The sequence below is a fragment of the Athene noctua genome, chromosome 2 (assembly GCF_965140245.1).
Source record: "Athene noctua chromosome 2, bAthNoc1.hap1.1, whole genome shotgun sequence".
NCBI lineage: Eukaryota > Metazoa > Chordata > Aves > Strigiformes > Strigidae > Athene > Athene noctua.
In genome coordinates this window covers 138,515,226-138,534,548 of record NC_134038.1, presented here as the reverse complement: position 1 = coordinate 138,534,548, position 19,323 = coordinate 138,515,226, and the positions used below count along the sequence as shown (strand labels likewise).

Genomic DNA, 19,323 nt, shown 5'->3' with positions numbered 1-19,323 from the left:
CATTTTCATAGTCCGCCTGCTGCTGCCAAAGGGGCTTGGGGGCAAGACAAAAAAAGTAGTTTTTTTCTCCCTCCCCTCCTCCTTTTCCTCTCCTCAGCCCGCCATCCGCGGCCCCGGCGCTGGGTGTTTCCCTCGCGCCCCCCATGCGCCCGGGTAGCACGGCAGGCACTTAGGACTCCCGTTTGGCTACGCTTTTTTTTTTTTTTTTTTTTACCCCTTGAGAGAGAGAGGGAGGGACACAAGCTGCAGATCTGATTTTTTTTTTTTCCCTGTCCTCTCTCTCTCTCTCTCCTTCCTCCATCGCATTTTGTTTTATTTCCCCCTTCCTCCCCACCTCCTCTCGCAAGACGAGGGTTGCAGCCCGCGGTGCGCGCCTCCCCGAGCCGCCAGGAAGATGAACAAGCTCTACATCGGCAACCTGGGCGAGAACGTCAGCCCCCTCGACCTGGAAAGTCTCTTTAAGGACTCCAAGATCCCCTTCTCGGGCCAGTTCCTGGTGAAGACGGGGTATGCCTTCGTGGACTGCCCCGACGAGACCTGGGCCATGAAGGCCATCGAGGCACTTTCAGGTGAGCGGCCCCTTCCACTCCCCCCTCTCTCCGCAGCCCCGACGGTTCCCGCCGCCCGCGCTCCTCCGCGGCCGCGGAGCCGCCGCTGCAGCGGCGGGCTGGGCCGCGCCGCGCCGCCGGTCTGGGGGGTGGGGGGGAGGCTGGGGAGGGGTGTCCCTGCCCCCCAGCCCCCAGGTGAGGTGCGAACTGTTGTTTTCCCTAGCGCGGCCGGAGCCGCCCGGCCTTCCCGCGGAGGCTTTGCGCGGGGCTTGCGCGGCGGCGGCCCCCCGGGAGGGGCTGGCCCGGCGTGGCGGGGGAGTGGGGCCGGGGAGGGGCGGGAGCCTGGGCCCACGGACCCGCGGCGCGGCGGCTCCCATGTTTTTCCACACCCCACGGCCAGCCCTGCCCGGCCAGGGGCCCTCGCTGCATTGAGGGGGGGGCGGGCGGCGGGCGCAGTGAGGCGGAGGCGGGCTGCGGGCGCGGAGCCCTGCGCGGGGTGCGCTGCGCTCCGCGGGGCAGTGGCTGCACACACTATTCCCCCCCCCCCCCTCCCTTCTTGGGCGCAGCTGGACCCCCCCGCAGCCCCTCGCAGGGGCCGCCTCCTCCCGGAGCGGGCGGGGGCTCCCCGCGGCTTGGCGCAGGCCGCAGGGTTGGGGGCGAGCTGCCGAATTGCCCCAAACTTGGGAGGGGGGAAACCCTGCCTGCCCCCCCCGCCCTGCGCTGCTCTGATATTTATTTCGGTTTCTTTCCGCTGCTCTCACGCACCCATCACCGACTCCAGCAGCTCGCCGGCTCCTGGCCCCGACATCCTGTTTTTGTGTGCTTAAAAAAAAATAAATGATTTTTTTTTTTTTTCGCGTCAAGCGGCTTTGCGGAGGTCTGCTGGGAGAAGCTCCCTCGGAAAGATGGGCTCGGGCTGTGTGCTCGGCGTCTCGTTTCGGCTCCCTTCCCGCCCGCTTCCGCGCAGAAAACCGCCCGAAGTTGGAGGCCCGGCGGCGGCGCGGGGGGCGGCGGAGCCCCCGCTCTCCCTCCCGGAGCCGGGGCCGAGCCCGGTTCCCGCACACGGCGTTTCACGGGTCGCTCGGGGCTGGCGCGGCGGACGGGGCCCCGCTGCGGGCGGCCCCGGCTCCCCCGCGGCAGCGGCTCGGCCCCGGGCCCCGTCGCCTTCCCGGGCGCCGGATCCTCGCTCCGCCGGTGCCCGGTTGCCGATGAATGGGCGATAACGTGTTGCGCTCCCGTTCCCGGCTTTACACCCCTGCAAACCCCTCCGGGAGACGGGGGCGCGGGGGGCGCACAGCCGCGCTCAGATATTTCCCCCTTTCTGTTTCTCTCTGCAGGTAAAGTGGAGCTGCATGGGAAACTCATAGAAGTTGAACATTCAGTCCCTAAAAGACAAAGGTAATTTATTTTTATCCCCCCCTCCCTCCCCTTTGCCCTCAGTTACCCAGTGAGAAGCGATTGGAAAAATGCTTAGGTTTGTGTTTCTCTTCCCTGTAGATAAATGGATCGCTTTCTTAAACCCACAGGCGTGCACTCTGTGCTGTCCTAGAGGTTTTCTAGAATCACCCCATGTATTTCTAATGTAGCGTCTTTGCCGGGCAGCAGTGGTTGTATCTAATTATTATTTTTTTTAAATAAAACCCCCCCTTTTTGTGGGAGAAGCAAGTTATTACGGTCTGATGGCAAATGATTGCAAAGATTTTAAAATTTAAAGTTCCGTGAGAAGAGTTAAAATCTGGGTGTTAGCAGGAAATGAAATGTGGTGCTGTGAACTGCATAACGGGCAAGCACATGAGCTGTGCTCCAGCAGCAAAATCATCTTGTAAATATACTGGTATACATATTTTTTTTGATCCTGCCATGTTGGAGTCTGCAGCATTTTATAGGCACGTACTAGAAGTCTCATCTGTATTTGAGAGGATTTTTCATCACTATTTTGGCCTGGTCTATAGAAGAAGAAGGAAGAATGACTTCTTCCCAATAAGGGCAGGATTTATGCATCCTTAATTTCTAAACGTATGTTTAATTTTTGCAAGGCAGTAATTTTGTTGGGCCTCATGTAAAGAAGCAATACTTACAGTAAAGCAGGGTAGTATTTTTATACTGCCTATAGCAATTCAGCCTGCTTCTTTCACAAATACTTAGATTATAGAAAACCTGGCGTGCACTAGACACTAAAAGCAAAATAGATCAAACTTTCCACGTGCTTGTTCCTGTACTCCATTATTCAATCTGGGAAGTATGTCTGTCTGTGTAACTCTGTTAGAAGGGGCTTCTACTATTTCAGGGTTATTTTTAAAAGCACAGTCTTTTTAAAATGGTTGATTTGAAAAGGTGTATTAACTGTTTTGATGGGTGTTGTATCTTGGTATTTTGAGAATTAGAAGTTTAATCACTATTTAGTGTTAGAGGAAAGCTTCATGTGAGAAAGTGTGAGGATTTTTGCTCTAGTTAAGGAGGGGGGAACCCATCTCTGCACCAACTCGTAGCATGTTAATCTTTATATTTATTTGATACTTTTCATTGGAAATTACTATGCTGTATGTGCTCTTTCTCATTTAATATGCAAGGTATATGGCTTTGATTTACAGTAGTCTGTATTTCAGATCTTTTATACATAAAAATTCTGTTGTAGGTGGAATATATTTTTAGATTTAAGAAGAAAATTCCATGGGACGTATAAGAATTGATAATTTCCTATTAGTCTCTAATAAATAAATTTATTATTATACTTATTAAACTAAAACTTGCACAAGTAGTATTCTATTTATGCTGTTGAAAACAAATTCATTTCACTCATATAAAGGTAAATTTAAAATCACTAGTGCACCCCCATTTTTAAAAAAATCATTGTTTAATGCGTTTAAAAGTATTTTCTTGTTCTTTCAGCTGTCAGCTGAAATGGTGTAAAAGTGTATTCTTTATATTGGGTAGCATGTCTCCCTATTTGTCTGAATTAGGAATTATTAGCAAAATGCATCTAACTTGTTGAAAAGAATTCTGCACTGAACTTAAGCACTTTTCTAGGCATGTGTTGCCTATGTATAGGCATACTGAAAAAACTGGGAATGTAATTGTATCACCATACCCGTATTGGCTTCTCCCAAAGCCCTTATTTGTTAAAACACTATTTCATCATGCAATATCATCTTGGAATGTATTAGATATAGTTCAGATTTATACTGCTGTTTAACAGAAAATTAAATTGCATTTCTCATAACTGCACTTCCTTCCCCTTTGTTTCCACTCCCCCTCTCCCAAAATCAAATATAGAAAGCCACTTAAAATTCATTCACTGGCCTCCATATGTAAAAGGGACTCTCTCATTCCTCTTATAGATGTCTAATACTTTTTCCTTTTTGAGGGGGGTCAAAAAGTTGGAGACTTTTTCCCTGTCTCTATTGTTTACTGGGTGTGTATTTAGAGTTGTTAGGTACTGTAAAAACAGTTTTCAAATGTTGAGTATTTTGGTGAAACTGGTTATTAAGGTGCTTTCAAAGTAACTTATTTGAAGTCTTTGTATCTTTTCACACGAGGGAAAGGTGTCGACACAGCTGGGGTGGTGGTGGGGTGTTGCTCACTAGGCCCACCCAGTGTGTTTGCATGCTGCAGAGACAGGGAGTGCTTTCCAGAGAGCCCTGTACAATCCGGTGTGGGAGATATAGTTAGAGAAGTGATGCCATTTAAAAAAAAAAAGTGAATGTGTCAAGTCTGCCTTTCAGCATGAGTGTACAATTAATAGTTTGGTCAAATGATTACTTCATAAGAGCAAAAGTTGTTTTGTAGTGCACTGAAATTATTCAATACATTGTATTGACCTCTGCTGCTGTCAGGCTGCTTCATGCAGAGTCTTAGCTCCTGTCCTTACAACCTCCTTAAATAAGATTTTTTTTTTTTTAGCAGAGTGTGTGTATTATCACTCACAAAGGTAGTTTGTGGGTATCTTTCTTCAGAGGCAGCTGAGGTGCATGGGAGGAAAGGGTAAGGGTTTGGTAATCCATATCCTTGTCACATAAAGGAAGGTCAAGAGGTGGTGTCAGCTAGGGTTGCCATAAAGTTGAGCTGAATCCAGAAGACAGTGGAGTGTGCCTGGCTTGTTATTCAGGGTAAAATTCTTGGACCCAGTAGTCACTGCATTCCAGCCCTTGCTGGATCTTCAGATTTGAAATGGGCACACCCAGGTTTGTAAAATTACCTTCCTACCTGCTGTGGAACGAAGGAGAGAGCTGATGTATGTCTCCTTGTCTCCTCCTCACCTCCTCCCTGGAAGCATTTTAAAACAGACAAGGGGATACACTGCGGTTGAAAGAAGGGCCTGGTCAAGGTTTCCTTGATGGAAGGGTGGAGAATTATTCTGGGGGAGGTGCAAAGTATTTAATAAGCTCGGAGTAGATTCCTGACTTACTATTGAAATCTCAAGGGAATGCCAAAGGAATGCAGCATTTCTGCATTCAGACCCCTCGGTGTGGAGGAAGGCTATTGCAGTATTTAAAGGTTTAGGTCACTTTAAGCAAAAGTTGGAGAAGGTATTGTAATAATTCTGACTGGTAGTCATGCTCTGTGAGGGAAGGCAGGTCACTGTTGGTTATGATTGCTACTTAAAGTGGTTTTCTTCTCTCAAAGCAGAAATGTGGGAGGATGGCGACAACCCATAGTGTATGTGAGCCTGTGCCCATGAAACTTGTGGGGCAAGTCTTTGGGTACTACCTTGCCGCAATCCAAGAGCAGCTGGTATCTCACAAGGTGATGGATGCTGCAATCTGATTATTCAGCTGGCCCTGATGTCACTTGTGTGTGATGGGGGGAGGGCAGGTGCTAACTGTGGGCACCTGGACATGTGCCTGGTGCAGCTTCCTGGCCCTGACTCCCATGTCCAGGTGGGGTTTCCACCCAGACCTGGTCCACCATGCCTGCTCCTGGGGCCTTCAGGTGCCTAAAATGCTCAGAACACCTCAACTCTGGCAATGACGAGGTGTTTTTTCCAATTAGAAGGTTAATTTGCCTCCCCACACCCTGAGGGATCTTTGAGAAAATAAATTCCCTACATCTCTTCTGGGGGGGGGGGGGAGGTTCTGGGAGAGGAGCAGGAGAAGAGGGTAGTAAAGGTGCACCTTGTAGGTAATGTAGCTTCTTATTGTGCCATGCTACGGGGAGTGCAATGACCTGCCAGCTGTGCTTCATCAGTAATACTGAAGTATCTGAAGGCTGATTTGAGGAAAAGAGGCCCCAAATCCCTCATGCACACCATCTATGTTCTGGGGTGATCATTGTGCTGTTGGATGAGCATCAGGTTTTATTGCTGATTTTCAGTATAATGAGGGCTTGTATCTTGTGTGTGCAAGGTGGTGGGAAATGGCTTTGCGAGGCTGAAGTATGTATGGTGGCTGCAGTGGTCAGTTATTAAAAAATTCAGTGGAGTTGATTTTTAGTTTGGTTTCTGTAAATATCAGGTAGGAAGAAACATGCTAAATGTAAGAAGACATGATAGAAAATGTCATTTATTAGTTGTATTTGTGCTCTTTTCTGCAGAACAAGGCAGAGGACCATGCCTCGGTCCAAACTAGAATGTTTTTGAGAGTGAAGGGCCAAAATTATGCGGAGTGATTTGGGATTTTTATTCTCTGTTTCCACATTTATTTTTGCAGATGTGAACAGGAAATTAATTTTTTTTTAATCTTTGAAAGCTTACAATTAGAGTGGAAACAAACCTGGATAGTTGTGGTGATTCTTATGTAGACAAGGAATTGTTATGGCAAAACCAGATAATTCTTCACTAATGTTAACTGATATGTTGTTGGAAGCTTAATTTTTATAACTCATCATACTGTTTGATCATTTAAAAAAAAATTGTTTCTTGTTGCAGTTTTTAAAAATAAGCAGGAGTACATGAAACACAGCTTCAAAAGCATGTCCTGAAAGGGTGGTCCTGCTTTTTTTTTTTTTACCTTAATAGAAGGTACTCTGAGAACATATTTGTAGCGAACCTTAAATTGTGCGTAGATACGGTGAATTTTGAAGGGTTGGAATAAGAAATAACATTTTGGAAGTGTAATTCAAGGGTAGTAAAATATAATCAGGAAATGTTTAAAATTTTTTTATTTCTCCCTTTTTTTCCTTCTCAAGCATGGGGTAATAACATTTTCCACATTTCTGAGACCTTGAAGGTGGTGTTTTTGTAAAATGGGGCTGTGTTCATTTTGGTTGCTCTTTTAAGTGCAGAGTATAGGACTCTACAGTGCTGGAGTCCTTTTATGGCTTCTGGTTAGCTACTGGGTGGACTTCAAATGTGTAGTTTTGACCTGAAAAATTCTTAAATGGCCTGGGATTTACCTACTTAACAGAAAATGTGAAGCTTCCTATAATGGCCATGAGAGAGGGGCCCAGGCAGAATTAAAATACACCTAATACTTAACCACGGACAGGGCTAGCCCTTCAGGGAACCTCACAAAAGAGATTCTTCACTCCTTAAGCCTGCTCCTCTCCTTAATGTCATCTCAGCTTTTAGGATTATATCCTCCTGAGATTTTGGTAACAAATACATAGTGCCATGGACCGCAGTTAGAGACTCTTTTCTGGTGATTTCATCCTTACACAAGCCCCATGAGATGGGCCCAGGGCAATATTGATGTAGGATTTTTTTTTTTTTTTTGTAATTTAAGAGTCAAATTTATTATTGGAATTTGATTATTCAGAATCAGTAAATAGATGGAGAATGGGTGCAAAAATCAAATGCTATAAAAATCTAAGTAAGGAATATAACTTTCCATGTTTTATAGAGGCAGAGGGATAGATGGAAAAGTTTGTATTGGATTGATGCACTTAGCATGTAGTTCCAACATGCTTCAATACCATTTTCTTTCAATGTGTGTTCTCTCATTTTGTTTTCATATGCAAAAAGTTTTATCTGCATGTCAGTCCATTCTTTACCTTGAACGACGAGGAGTATAGAATTGTTATACGCTAATTACGGTTGAAAGCTGAGATAAAATCATACCTCTTCCTTATTTTGTTTAGAAATGTGACATTGTTACCAGAAATATCTGTGTGTTATTTTATAGTTTTAGTCTGAGGCTTCTGTTCTTATCTTTTTTCTTTTTTTTTTTCTGGGCATGTCAAGTGTATACAGTTCTATGCAATTTCATTCTGTATCTTTGCTGTATGAGACTTACATTGGCTGCCTAAATAAAGAAAATTTTGTTGAATGTGCAGTCCAAAATCTCCCTGGGTGTCCAGGTTTGGGATGTGCTGAGGAGATAAGTAAGCCCTGTGCTTACTGGTGCTACCCATCCTCTCTGGGCATGTTTATCCATGTGAGTACTTCAGTGAGTTATTTCTTCTCATCACCTGGACTAAGTAATTTGGCTTTGAAAAGCTTATGTATGGCAGCAAGAGTTCCTATGTGTTTGAGTACATTTCAGGTAACTAACAAAAAAAATATTATTATTTTCTCTCCTGGTTTTGCTTCTTTCCAGATCTGCAATATAGGTTTGTGAGTGTGTTGAAAGATGTACATGTTTAACCACAAAAAAAATCTTCATGTTTGCAGTTGGATACTTAGCAAATAAAGGGTGTTACCTAGGGTCAATATTAGGGTAAATATTAAAATGCTGTATGTGTAATGACAATGAGTGGGACCAAAAAAGGTGGTGTTTTCCATTTATTTTTTTCTGTAAGTACATTGAAACTTCAAAATGGAAAATTATATTAAATTATCACATTGTTATTTTGCTGAAGTGTATTATGGCACCTGGCACAAGAGAAACCTGTGGCTTAAAAGCTGTCTCCTGTGCAGTTTAACCTTAGCAATGTGCCTCCCCTATTGCCTGTCTCTTCATGGTGTAGTGGAATCAGCATCAACTAAAACTATCCTTTTTTCAAATCTGGATGGATGGAAAGCTGCCGCTAACAGGTGAAATAAGGCATTCTGTATTTTTATTTAAGTTAAAATTTGGGTTAATAGCAGAGATAACAATGAGTCAAAAAGGGATATGACTCTTCTTGGGTATGGAACTAAATATTAAAATGAATCTGTCTTGAAATGAAAGGCCTTCAGCTGGGAAGGGCCTTACTCCATTTTAATTTTTTTGTTATCTTGATAATTTTATATCTTCATCTATAGTCTGATTGGTGAGAAATAATGCAGAGAAGTGTTTCAAAGAGAACATGTATGTGTGTGTATATATATATATACACACATGCATTTCAGAAGATTATATTACCATAAAATTATTTGTAGTTTAGGAGACTGGCTAAAAATATCTGGAGAATTTATAAAAATAGTAATGTTGGGGTTTTTTTGGTAGTACTAGTACACTTGAACACAACTGGAGCTGAATGTTCACTTTTGAAAGATTAACTTTCATGCTCAGCTGAACTTTAGGAACGCTATTTTAAAATACGTAGTCCACACCATGTGTCTAATACATTTTTCCTCTTTGTGAAAGTAACACTGCTTTATTGTTTTGGTAAATTGATTTTATTTTTAAATGTGAAATGTACAGGTCCTGTAGGTTTTCTGTCAAAAATGGAGATCACTTCAGTTTAATGGAGTCTTAAATATTGTAGTGCAGAAATCAAAATTCCAGATAGAGGGAACTCTAGTCTGTGTGAACAAAAATTTCTGTTGGAAAAAAAAAAATGTTATTGGTTGGGTTCACAATTACTTATTTTACTGATACTTCATGTTAAATAGTGGTTAGGAATGAAGTAGAAAGCTTGTTGCATTTGGATTTGAAAGTATCTGTTGAATATCTAGCATTCGTGGATCAAGACTGGACTCAAATTTTCTCAGAATAAGCAGGACTGGACGGCTATCTATGAGAAGGAGGGGGTGGAAAAAAAAAACCCTCAAAACAAACCCCAGAACTTCAAGTGAGTGTTACTATGCCATTGCTCCACACAGCTTTCTTCTTGGGGCCTGATCCTGTGTGCTCTCTGCCCCTTCTCCCCTGCCCTCAGAGGAAGTCCCCAGCGTGCTGCGGGGAGGCTCTTGGGAAACTGAGTTTGAAAAACTGCTCTAGCTTTGACAGGGAAAATGCATATATCCTCTAGCAAAGGCAAAAGATACAAAAGTCTATTTTTTAAAAACAGTTTTAAAACAATTACAGGACAGATCATCCAGAAACTTATTTACAGTGAGAGTGAATTATTTGGTTTATACACATAGGGGAGATTCTCTATGTAATGGTGTCTTCCTGGTTATGGTGGAAGAATAGTTCAATTCTTCCTCCTACATCTAGAGTAAAAATTTCAAAGTGATCTCTCTTTAGGACAGTACTTGAGAAACATAATCAATAGGATGCTTGAGGAATTTAGGTAGTAGTTTAATCCAAGGTGAGACTACACTTGTAAACTATGTCTTTTTCCTAATGTGAATTTAAATTCTGGTAAATGTGCTTTATATTATTTTCCAGTGTAAATTTTGTGGCAACCTCAAGCAGGTAATGCTTAGGAAAAAATAAAATTGTCTTGGAATATTGTTACTAACTTTGAAATATTTTTTCAGATGAGTTTCCTAATTGTATATTAGCTTGCACAGGTTGTCCTTGCCATCAAGGCGCTGGTCTGTTACAGATGTGTAATGTTGTGCTGTAAAGAGCACACGGGTCTTTCCTGCCAAGGGAACTGGATCCCTGAATGAACCACATCTATCTTTGTGGAAAAACAGCACTCCAATGTGCAGAGGGAGCTATTCATCAGGGTCAAAGAGAGAGGGATTCAATGCTAAGTGTCTTTTAGGGGTATTGACCACAGTGGGTGCTGGTGCTGATCAACAAGAAGAGTTCTTACAGGGTGAGCTTTGTGTTAGTAGAAGTTCAGTTATTTAAGTAAATTCTAGGTAGTGGTGGACAGCCGTGTAACTTGGTGACAGAGAGCTAAAACTTGCCATTATTAACAAGGAGGTTACTCCTTTTGACCCCAACAGAAGTGCTGGAATATCTCAATAATTGTTTGTTATACAATTGTATGAATTTTGCACCTGCACAGATATTTTTAATGTAGGTTACTTTTAAGTAATGTGCAGCTTTCAAGGATGATAAGCATTTAAAACTGTCTACAAATTCAGATGATTTTTTAGTTTCAAATTCTTACTAGGAGATGATGGTAAGCATGTGGTCTGTAGATTTACTAACACTTAATGAAGGCATTAGAGGATCCTCAGGTACAGTGCAGGTATTTAAATTGCTTCTAATAACCTGTACAAAATACATGAGAAATGGACAGCTCTGAAAGCCGGAGCAGAGATCTTTTTAAAATACTATGTACTCATCATTAAATTTCTTTTCAGAGGTTAAAGCTGATGCTGAGTAGCAGTGGTGTATAATTGTTCTTATACTGCTACTACCAATTCATTCAAAGATGCACGAGAACGCTTATTCTATTAAATTATCTTCCTTAAAGACAAGAACACCACTATGCCCCACAAAAAAACCCTCCCAAACACCCTACATTAAGTTACAATAATCAAAAAGTAATCAAAAGACCCTTAATTTACTTATGAAATACTAAGTTTTTCACTGGTGGTCTGAGTCCTAATAGCAAATGGTAACTCGTTTTAGGTTGCTGCTTGTTTTGTTTACATTAACAATGTCTTTGCTTAGACCGAGTTATATACCTCTATTTAGAAGTTTTCATTTTTTCTGCTATGCAGTTGAGAGGGAATTTTTATAAATAATGTGATTTCTACCCTGGCTGCTCTCTTAAACAAGAAGTGATTGTTGACATGTAAATATACCCCAAATGCTGTGTTTAACATAGAACTGTGAACTTTCACTTGAAGTTGTGGGGTACCTTTTGTACAACTGGGCTTGACGAGAGTTGTTCAGTTAAACTCAAATCACGAGCCAAATTATCTTTTCAGGTATGTAGCATGTGCTTAACCCATATAAAGTTGAAGATACCTATCACTTTTTAAAAGTAGCGATCCCAATCTTGGGTAAAGATTTAGATTTATCATTATAATTTGTAGAGCCCTTCAAGGTTTTAGATTGAGTTAGATTGCTTTACCTTTATGTTTGACTAGCTTCAATAATATCACAAAATTGCATTCACTTTCAGTGATTGGCTTCTGTCTGCCTCTGTGGCAAATAATAAGGTTATGTACATTGCTTTTCTTCCTGGCCCGTTTGCTCACATCACCTGATCCACACAGTTCACTTACTACGACTGTTAACTGGTTTTGCATACACTGGATTAAGTTCAGCATCTTAACATGAAAATGCTACTTCTGAATGCATGAACGACAGTACAGATCCAGCATTGCACGTGTGGTTACGTCAGTCTCCTGCTGTATAGCAGTGCTGTGTTTTCTACTGCAGCTCTTCAAAATGGCTTTTCAAATGAAAGTTTGGGCTATCTTAACTTTTTAGCTAGAGTGTTGTTGGAAATCACACATAGTTCTGTATTTCAGAAAGCTGCTCTTTGACATAGTTCTGACTTGTGTGACTGAGGGTATCATTTTGGGTGGTACCCTTTTTTTGAAAAAAAAAAAAAAAAAAAAAGAGTAAGAAAAGGCAAGGCATAGAAAGGTCTGTCTGAAACTTAGTCATGTTTTACCACGATGAAGCCCTGCAAGTTCCTGATGAAGAAATGGCGTTTGAGCAGTGATAGTTTTTCTGGAGGTGGCTGTGGTGCGTGTCCTGCCTGGTGAGACTTGAGCTAGATGAGGAGAGCTTTGCCTGGTTTTGGGGGGGCTGAGCAGGTGCCCTGACCTTTTTGGTTTCCCTCTAACATCCAGCTCCGTGAACTTTCCATGCACTCTGTGGATAACGTGCATGTGGTTACAAACTATTAAAGCATGTCTTTGAGGTTTGGGGGAGGAGAGGGAGGGAGCGATTGCTTTGTTTTGAGGCTTTTGGTAGCTCTGGTTCTGGTTGTTAGTGGTAGTTGTGCCTCATTGTGGAGTCCAGTACTAGGCAGGAAGCTGGTGCCAGCATGGTTTGAAATAAGCTGAATTTTGGGGGGTAATAGTGGGGGAGATGAGTGAAGACATATGAACAGTAGTGTTAGCAAAAAACGATCGGTAGCCCCTAAAGAAGGACAATTGCTTTCTGAGGTTGAATATTTGTCTTATAACATCATAGTCTTCCTTATGCTGGTTGGTTTTTTTTGTAATTCTGTATTTTTAGTTTTCTCATGACATATTTATTTTAAAATTATCTTATTTCTTTAAAATGTTCTTAAGTTCTCAATTGTTAGCATATTTATATGCAGTTGGAACAGTTGAATTTCAAAGCTTTGAAAGGCGTATTTAAACTATGCTAAGCTATGCTCTCAGGTAAAAGCAACTTGATCTGCTAGCGGAGGCAGGTACCACTTAATTTAGGTATCTCTAGTAAACAAATCAGTACTGTATGATTGTAAAAATAAGATAATAATTACTGTCTTGGTGTGATAATAAGTTTGCACATCTGTATACAAACTAAATTTGAAGTAATTAACTGCTAAATAATTTATTACACTTGGTCAAAATTATCATCATCATTCATACAAACTTTGTTCCTAATTTTTATTTAAATATCTAGCAAAATGCTATGCATTGTGAGGACTGCAAGTTACTAAATGCAAATAACCTTGATGTTAATGATGATTAACTTGTAAATTATACTTATGAATTAACTGGTTAGCTGTTGCATGGTGTAGGCCTTTTCTCTGCTTTGAAACTAACTGATCCAAATTCACAATTTTGCTCAATTTAATTCATAGTGAACTAAAATAGTGTAAATGTTACCCTATGTAGAGAGTGAGGTCTTCAGCGCAGAAATGTAAACTTTATTTTCTTGTTTTCTGATCATAAGTGTATTTAAATCTACAGTGACAGTGAAAAAGTCAATGCTCACTGTGATCTTCATCCTCAAAACATGCACTATATTCCATGTTTTCTGTAAAAAAGGAAATGAAAAATAATGGAGTTATTAGGTGATAGTGGCTATCCTATAACTGCTTTATATGCCATTTCTGAAAGTCATGGCAGTTTTCTTATAGCATTATGAAAGCAGGGGGAAATTATTAAATATTAACTGTGAAGGTTACTAAAGAAAATACACTTACACCTCTTACATGCAAGTGATTTTTCAACATAACTTGCCTTTGAGAGAAATTGTAATATTGAGATGTTGCATAATTTAAAATTTCTGAACAATTGAATTTTAGCTGTTGGTTTTTCCAGCTGAAGAGAATGAAATGATACTCTAAGGCTTTTGTCAAGACCTGGTATGAAAGCTCAGGGATTGCTTTTAGATAATATATGTAGGCCTGTGTGCACTAATCAAAGCCGCTATTGCAAAAACATGGAAGATTGTTTTGGTAATTCTTAAAAATAAAGTTTAATGAAATATATAATCAATATTTCTATTAAGTAAATGTAAAAAAAATAATGCAAAATGCTCTTCACACGCAAGCTGTGATAATTTGTCAGTACAAAAAAGGAGAAAATAAGCTTTGTAGACAACAGAAAACTTTGTTATTACTTTATAGATTAACTTCTGAAAACATGTTAAAAAGTTAATTTTTTCTCAGTAACCTGTCTTTAGATCAAAACTTAATGTAGAGAATATTGTGTATATGTGCAAAGTGTGTATATTATTTAGTTCTATATCCCAGCTGGAAGATGGTGCATTCTAAACTTTGAGGGTATAAAATTTTTTGAGGGGAGAGTACACAGTTGGTCTAACTAACATGTAACTTTTTGCTGTAAGTACAGCTATGAAATAATTTTATTTGGTGCTGTTCTGTCCACACATTTTTTGTGTAATCGAATAGGATTTCATTTTCTAGGGAGAATTCTTCGGAGAAAATTACTTAAAACAATTTACAATAATGTCCAAAAACTATAAGCCTACTTTGTTTCTCTTCGTAAGTAATTTAAGTAGAGAAAAGCAAAGGCTTCTTTTTTAAATCTGCATCTGGTGACATTAAGCATAAAAATGACAGAGCCAAAGAGGAGAGTGGTCACTTTCTATGACTTTTGGGTTTTGACAGGGCAAGAGAAAGGAAGGAACACTATTTGGTGGCAAAAGTGCAAAATGCACACATTCTAGCACTCCTTGGGTAGAGGTGTTATATCTCATCTGCTTTAGGTCACTTAATCAGTTTAAGGCCATGTGGAATTGCCATTAGTAAGGGCTAGCACTTGAGTGCTATTTCTTCTTGTTGGTATTCAATTAGTTCAACAGAGTGTACAAGTAAAATAATTACAAGAACATCAAAGCAAGAATTGGTATCTGTGTAGTGTCTTAGTTATCATGGGCATCAGTTTATACTTTAAAAGTTTCTGGGTTTTTTTAAACTTGTGTGAATAAGGTTTATTGTACTGAAACCTTTGAGATGGAGGAACTTGTTTTAAAGCAAAAATAATAGGAAATGTATGGTAAATTTGACATTCTGTTGAAAAAGTGGTGAAGTATTCTACTTAATCTATTCTTGTTAGCGTGGTCTAGAAGATTTAAAAAGCTGTTTGTCTTGCCAGTGCCTTTTAAACTTTTCTTTGTTTGTCTCGAGATTGAAGGGTGGAAAGTAGTAATGAGGCAATAGATATATATAATTTTTTTAATTAAAAAAACCTTAGCCACATGAGCAGGCTAACTGCAGGTCTTTGTTAAGCTTTTCTAGAACATCAGATGATAAGCATAGTGTAGCTTTTAAATGTTCAATCATGTCAGTATAAAGCTGTCCTCTTGCGAAGTTGAGTAATATACATATTTATGAAAAAAGTAATAAAATGGAAACTTTGTCCAGGATGGATGCAGAGAAAAGCCATGCGTGCATGTGCATGTACACACAGACATGCACTACATTCTTTAAGAGTGGCTTTAAACACTGGAAAGAGCCTGAAATGTGTGGCTGTACATTTGAAAGTGTTGATTTACTCTGTGGTCTTGTTAACTCTGCTTTTAGTTTATTTTGTTCTTTTAAGCGCTAGGACTTTATTCATATTTTTAGTTATTATATAGAAAGTTATCTAAATGAAGTAGTTTGTCCTTGTTAATAACCTTCTATGTCACAGAAAAGACTTGAAAATGCTAGCAAGCCTGTCTGCTAGCTGAAGTTTACTTACACACTTAAAATCAGGCTAAGCAAGATTTTAATTTACTTTAGTTATAACATATAAGCTTTTTAAAATTGGATGGTGCTTTCAGTGGCACAGCTGTTTCAGTGTGTTTCCATTTCCCAGACCCCACAGGATCTTCGTTTACGAAGATCATTTCAGGAATTGGGCATTAATTTGTGTCATTTTTTGGTAAAGTAGCCTGAGAGAGGCAGCAAACAGGCTTTTCTTTAAAAAGTCTGTGTGTGGGGTGAAACAGTGAGGCAGTGGAGAAGTATGTGCTGGGATGAGTCCCTGAACTACCCAAACATCTCACTCAATTCAAGCTCTAAAGCAGCTTGCTCTCAACCTAAAGGGTTTAAATCGAATATTTAATAGCAAAAAAGAGTTGAGAACAGAGGTTCCCTGCTCTCTGAGCCTATGTAGCAGAGGTCTTTAGTTGCATGCTATAAGTGTATACATGCTGCAACTCTTGCTCTTTTACTTCAAGCCTTCTTTTTCTCCCTCCCCACCCCCCAAACGAGAACTGATTCTGACTGGTTAATGTGGAGCATATAGTGCCCTTAAACTGAGTATGAACAACCTTAGTTTCTCTTGAGCGTGACCTGAAAGAGACCAAGATGGGTTAGACTCCTTGTCTATAACGGTGGCGTAGGGCATGTGGAAAGCGTTTCCGATGTTCTCTGCAAACACGGGTTCATGGTTGAGGAAGTTGGTGTCAGCAGCATGGTGGCTACTGAGTTTGTCTATGAACACTGCTAACTTTATTTAGATACTTCAGTCTGAGGAAGGATGAATCACTGAGCTGTTGTTAAGATCTAAACTAGTGCCATACTTCCCATACCAAAAAAAGTTGTAAAAACTTTTACATTGTAAATATGTCACTTATTTCCATTCAGTTTTGAACGGATGGGCAAGCTTCTGTGCAGTAAGTGATGGTAGTAAGGGAAGACAGGGAAAGTAAAAGCACTGTGAGGGTATATCCAGCAGCTGCTTTGTGGAACAAAGTATCTTGTTGACTTTTAAAATTATTTAAGTCTTGGTACCCTTTTTTGCTTCAGAAATGACACAGAAGTATCCTACACCATTTCTTTTTCCTCCCTGAGTGAGCTCTTTAAAAGGAGCCAAATTCACTGAAAAGAAAGAGTTAAAAAAAGGTAGTAAATTCCTTCTTTTCATTTCCCTATCTAGAGCTCCCCAGTCCCTAACTTGGCCATATATTGCCAGGACACCATATGCAAGTTCCAGTCCAGAGTTGCTGCTTACTGCTGATGTAAAACTTCACAGTTAATCCGTAAGGGAAATACTGACTGCTCCAGCTAGCAGCTCCTGTGGGCACTAGGAAAAGAGATGAAGGGAAAGAAGAAACCTTTAGCTATCTTAGTGGCTGAAGAAAAGGAGGGACAGGGAGGAGACAGATAAAAGGTGAGCATTGTGTCTTGTCATTAGGGAATTACTAGTTCATACTGGTTAGGATTTTAAATAGAGAAATTTTTGCATGTTCAAAAGCACTTTTGCATTTAAAGATATTATTTTCAGTCTTCCAAATACCCCTTGAGTGTTCTCACTTTTATCCACATCCCAGTTAATTGCAAGTTAGTGGTAGGGTGGGAGAATAAATGGCAAGTGACCATAGCTCTAAAATGTTTAGTCAACAAAATCAGCTCAGTGGTAGAATTATTTAAGGGATACAGACCCCTGCACTGAGGAGGAGGTGGGAAAAAGAAACTGTGCACTTACGAAAAACCTAAACACCACTCCCCTCCCCCCCCCAGCCTGCAAGGGGGGGAGAACAGCAACCCACCCCAAAACAACTCAAAACAACCCATTTCAGTTTCTCCAAAGAATTTTGGCATGAGTGAAAAGGCCTGAAATGTCAGAAGTCACAAAGGTAGATGAAAGTCCATTTTCCTAAAGGACACTGGAACTTCCCATTAAATTTAAAGCAGTGCTTAATTCTTTAATTAAAATAAAATCTTAACAGCCTTCTCTCATTAACAACACCTGAAAAATGAAAGTTTTCTTAAAATGGGAAATTCCACATTAATATGGTAATGGCAGAAGCTTTAGAATTTTCTTTTTAAAATGTCTTTCTGGACCACTCAAGGGAATTTACAAATAATGAATATAAGCTTTTAGTCTAATTAGTGATGTGAAGAATTGTCGAACTGAAATCCTGAAGCAAATGGTAATAGATGAAAGCCTACTATCTGGCTAATCTACATAAACATAAGAACTACAGTCAGGCTTACACTGGTTGATTTACCGATTTGGTACTATGTAACTTGGATGTGCCAATATAAATCTCCTGGTTGTGCTTCTTGAGCGATCATATCCTGTCCACAAATATCCAGTCTCTGCGTATTTGAGTTTATTCTGCAAGCAGAGCGCAGGCCTGTGCCCAGTCTTTTGGCTGGTGGCTTCAGGGAGTGGGGCTGTGTAGTGTACTGTCCCCATGGACAGCTTTCTGGTTGTTTGTCCTGGTGGAAAGTAGTAAGCAAATGTGATGTTTCGCAGGCACTGGTAGGAAATCTGATCATCAGGATCAGTGAGGTAATCCAAGAGCCAGATTTTCATCTTGAATGCTGAGATAATACACCTCTCCAAAGCGGCTACTCTGGTGGGTTGTATGTGCAAGATGAAAGAGGAAAAGTGTAGTTAGGAGCCAACCCTTATGTCTTGTATGAGCTTTGAGAAAAAATTTTGTCTAAATTTTATGGAAAATCCTTATTCTGAGGGGTAGCACAGAGTACTTTTAAATCCAGGTCTGGGATTAAATAATGAGGCAACACAAAGAAGTATTGCTGCAGTTTGTCTGGTTTAGCCAAGCTTTGTGTGCTTGAATTGCTGAATTGGGTCTGAAATTGGAGCAGTAACATTTCCTCTTCAAGTATTCTGCTGTCCAGACCAGTGTGTAAAAATAAAAAGTGGTGAAGTTTGTTAACAAGTCAGTATTTGAAACCATTCTCCTTTCTTCTGTTAGTAAGGCATCAAGATGAACTTTCTGGTTCACAAGCTAATGGCCTGATTTGGTAAAATACCGTAACTGTGTCATCGGTGTGCCTTGTAATATACACTAGAAATTAATTACCTTTTAATAGGAGTGGTACAAAAACCTCTGTCACTTTACTGAACCTGAGTGGATTTTTAACAGAAATTCAGTATACCTTATTTTTAGGTAGGGAGTGTGACCCTTTGCTTTTGTATTTGTCAGAACTACTTGTTAGGAATAAGCAAGTTGTGATATATAATTGTGTGTGCATACACATACATAATTTTATGTATCTAAAAAGATGGCTTAGAATGCACATCCAGTAAAATTTATTTGGATGGACTTATTTGTTAACATGCTTTCAGGAATTGGATGTGAATGACTTAAGACCGAAAAGGTTGCTTAAAGCCATAGTTTGTGCGAGGTCAGGAAGCAGGCAGAGACTGCAGCACCTCTTACAGGACAAGCTACTCCAGTGGCTTAATCTGTATTACTACCTCTTTTTACTGCAAAGAAAAGAACTCCCTCACCTTGTAACTAAAAACCTGCTTCTGTTGTTTTCCTCAACTGTGCTAATATGAATTGAGAGCTAAGGATTGTTTGTTTTGTCCTGTAAACCTGTTCCCCCCCCCCACTAGAAGAGTATTAAAAACACTGATTCACTCTGTTGTGATCAAGCATCAGCTACTTGGAGCAACCTGAGGGGGAGAAGCTAATAAATTCTGTGTGTGGGGGTA

The 19,323-nt window shown here is 40.4% G+C and overlaps 1 protein-coding gene across 5 annotated transcripts in view; it reads left to right on the top strand.

The window, feature by feature from the left end:
• The first annotated feature begins 394 nt into the window (after positions 1-394).
• IGF2BP3 (insulin like growth factor 2 mRNA binding protein 3) overlaps positions 395-19,323 on the top strand; it is a 113,964-nt gene continuing 95,035 nt past the window's right edge. For all 5 annotated transcript variants that reach the window (XM_074898066.1, XM_074898065.1, XM_074898064.1 and 2 more), the window contains exons 1-2: positions 395-569; positions 1,886-1,946. In XM_074898066.1, the coding sequence (XP_074754167.1) occupies positions 395-569; positions 1,886-1,946 (236 nt within the window). The remainder of the gene's footprint in view (positions 570-1,885; positions 1,947-19,323) is intronic.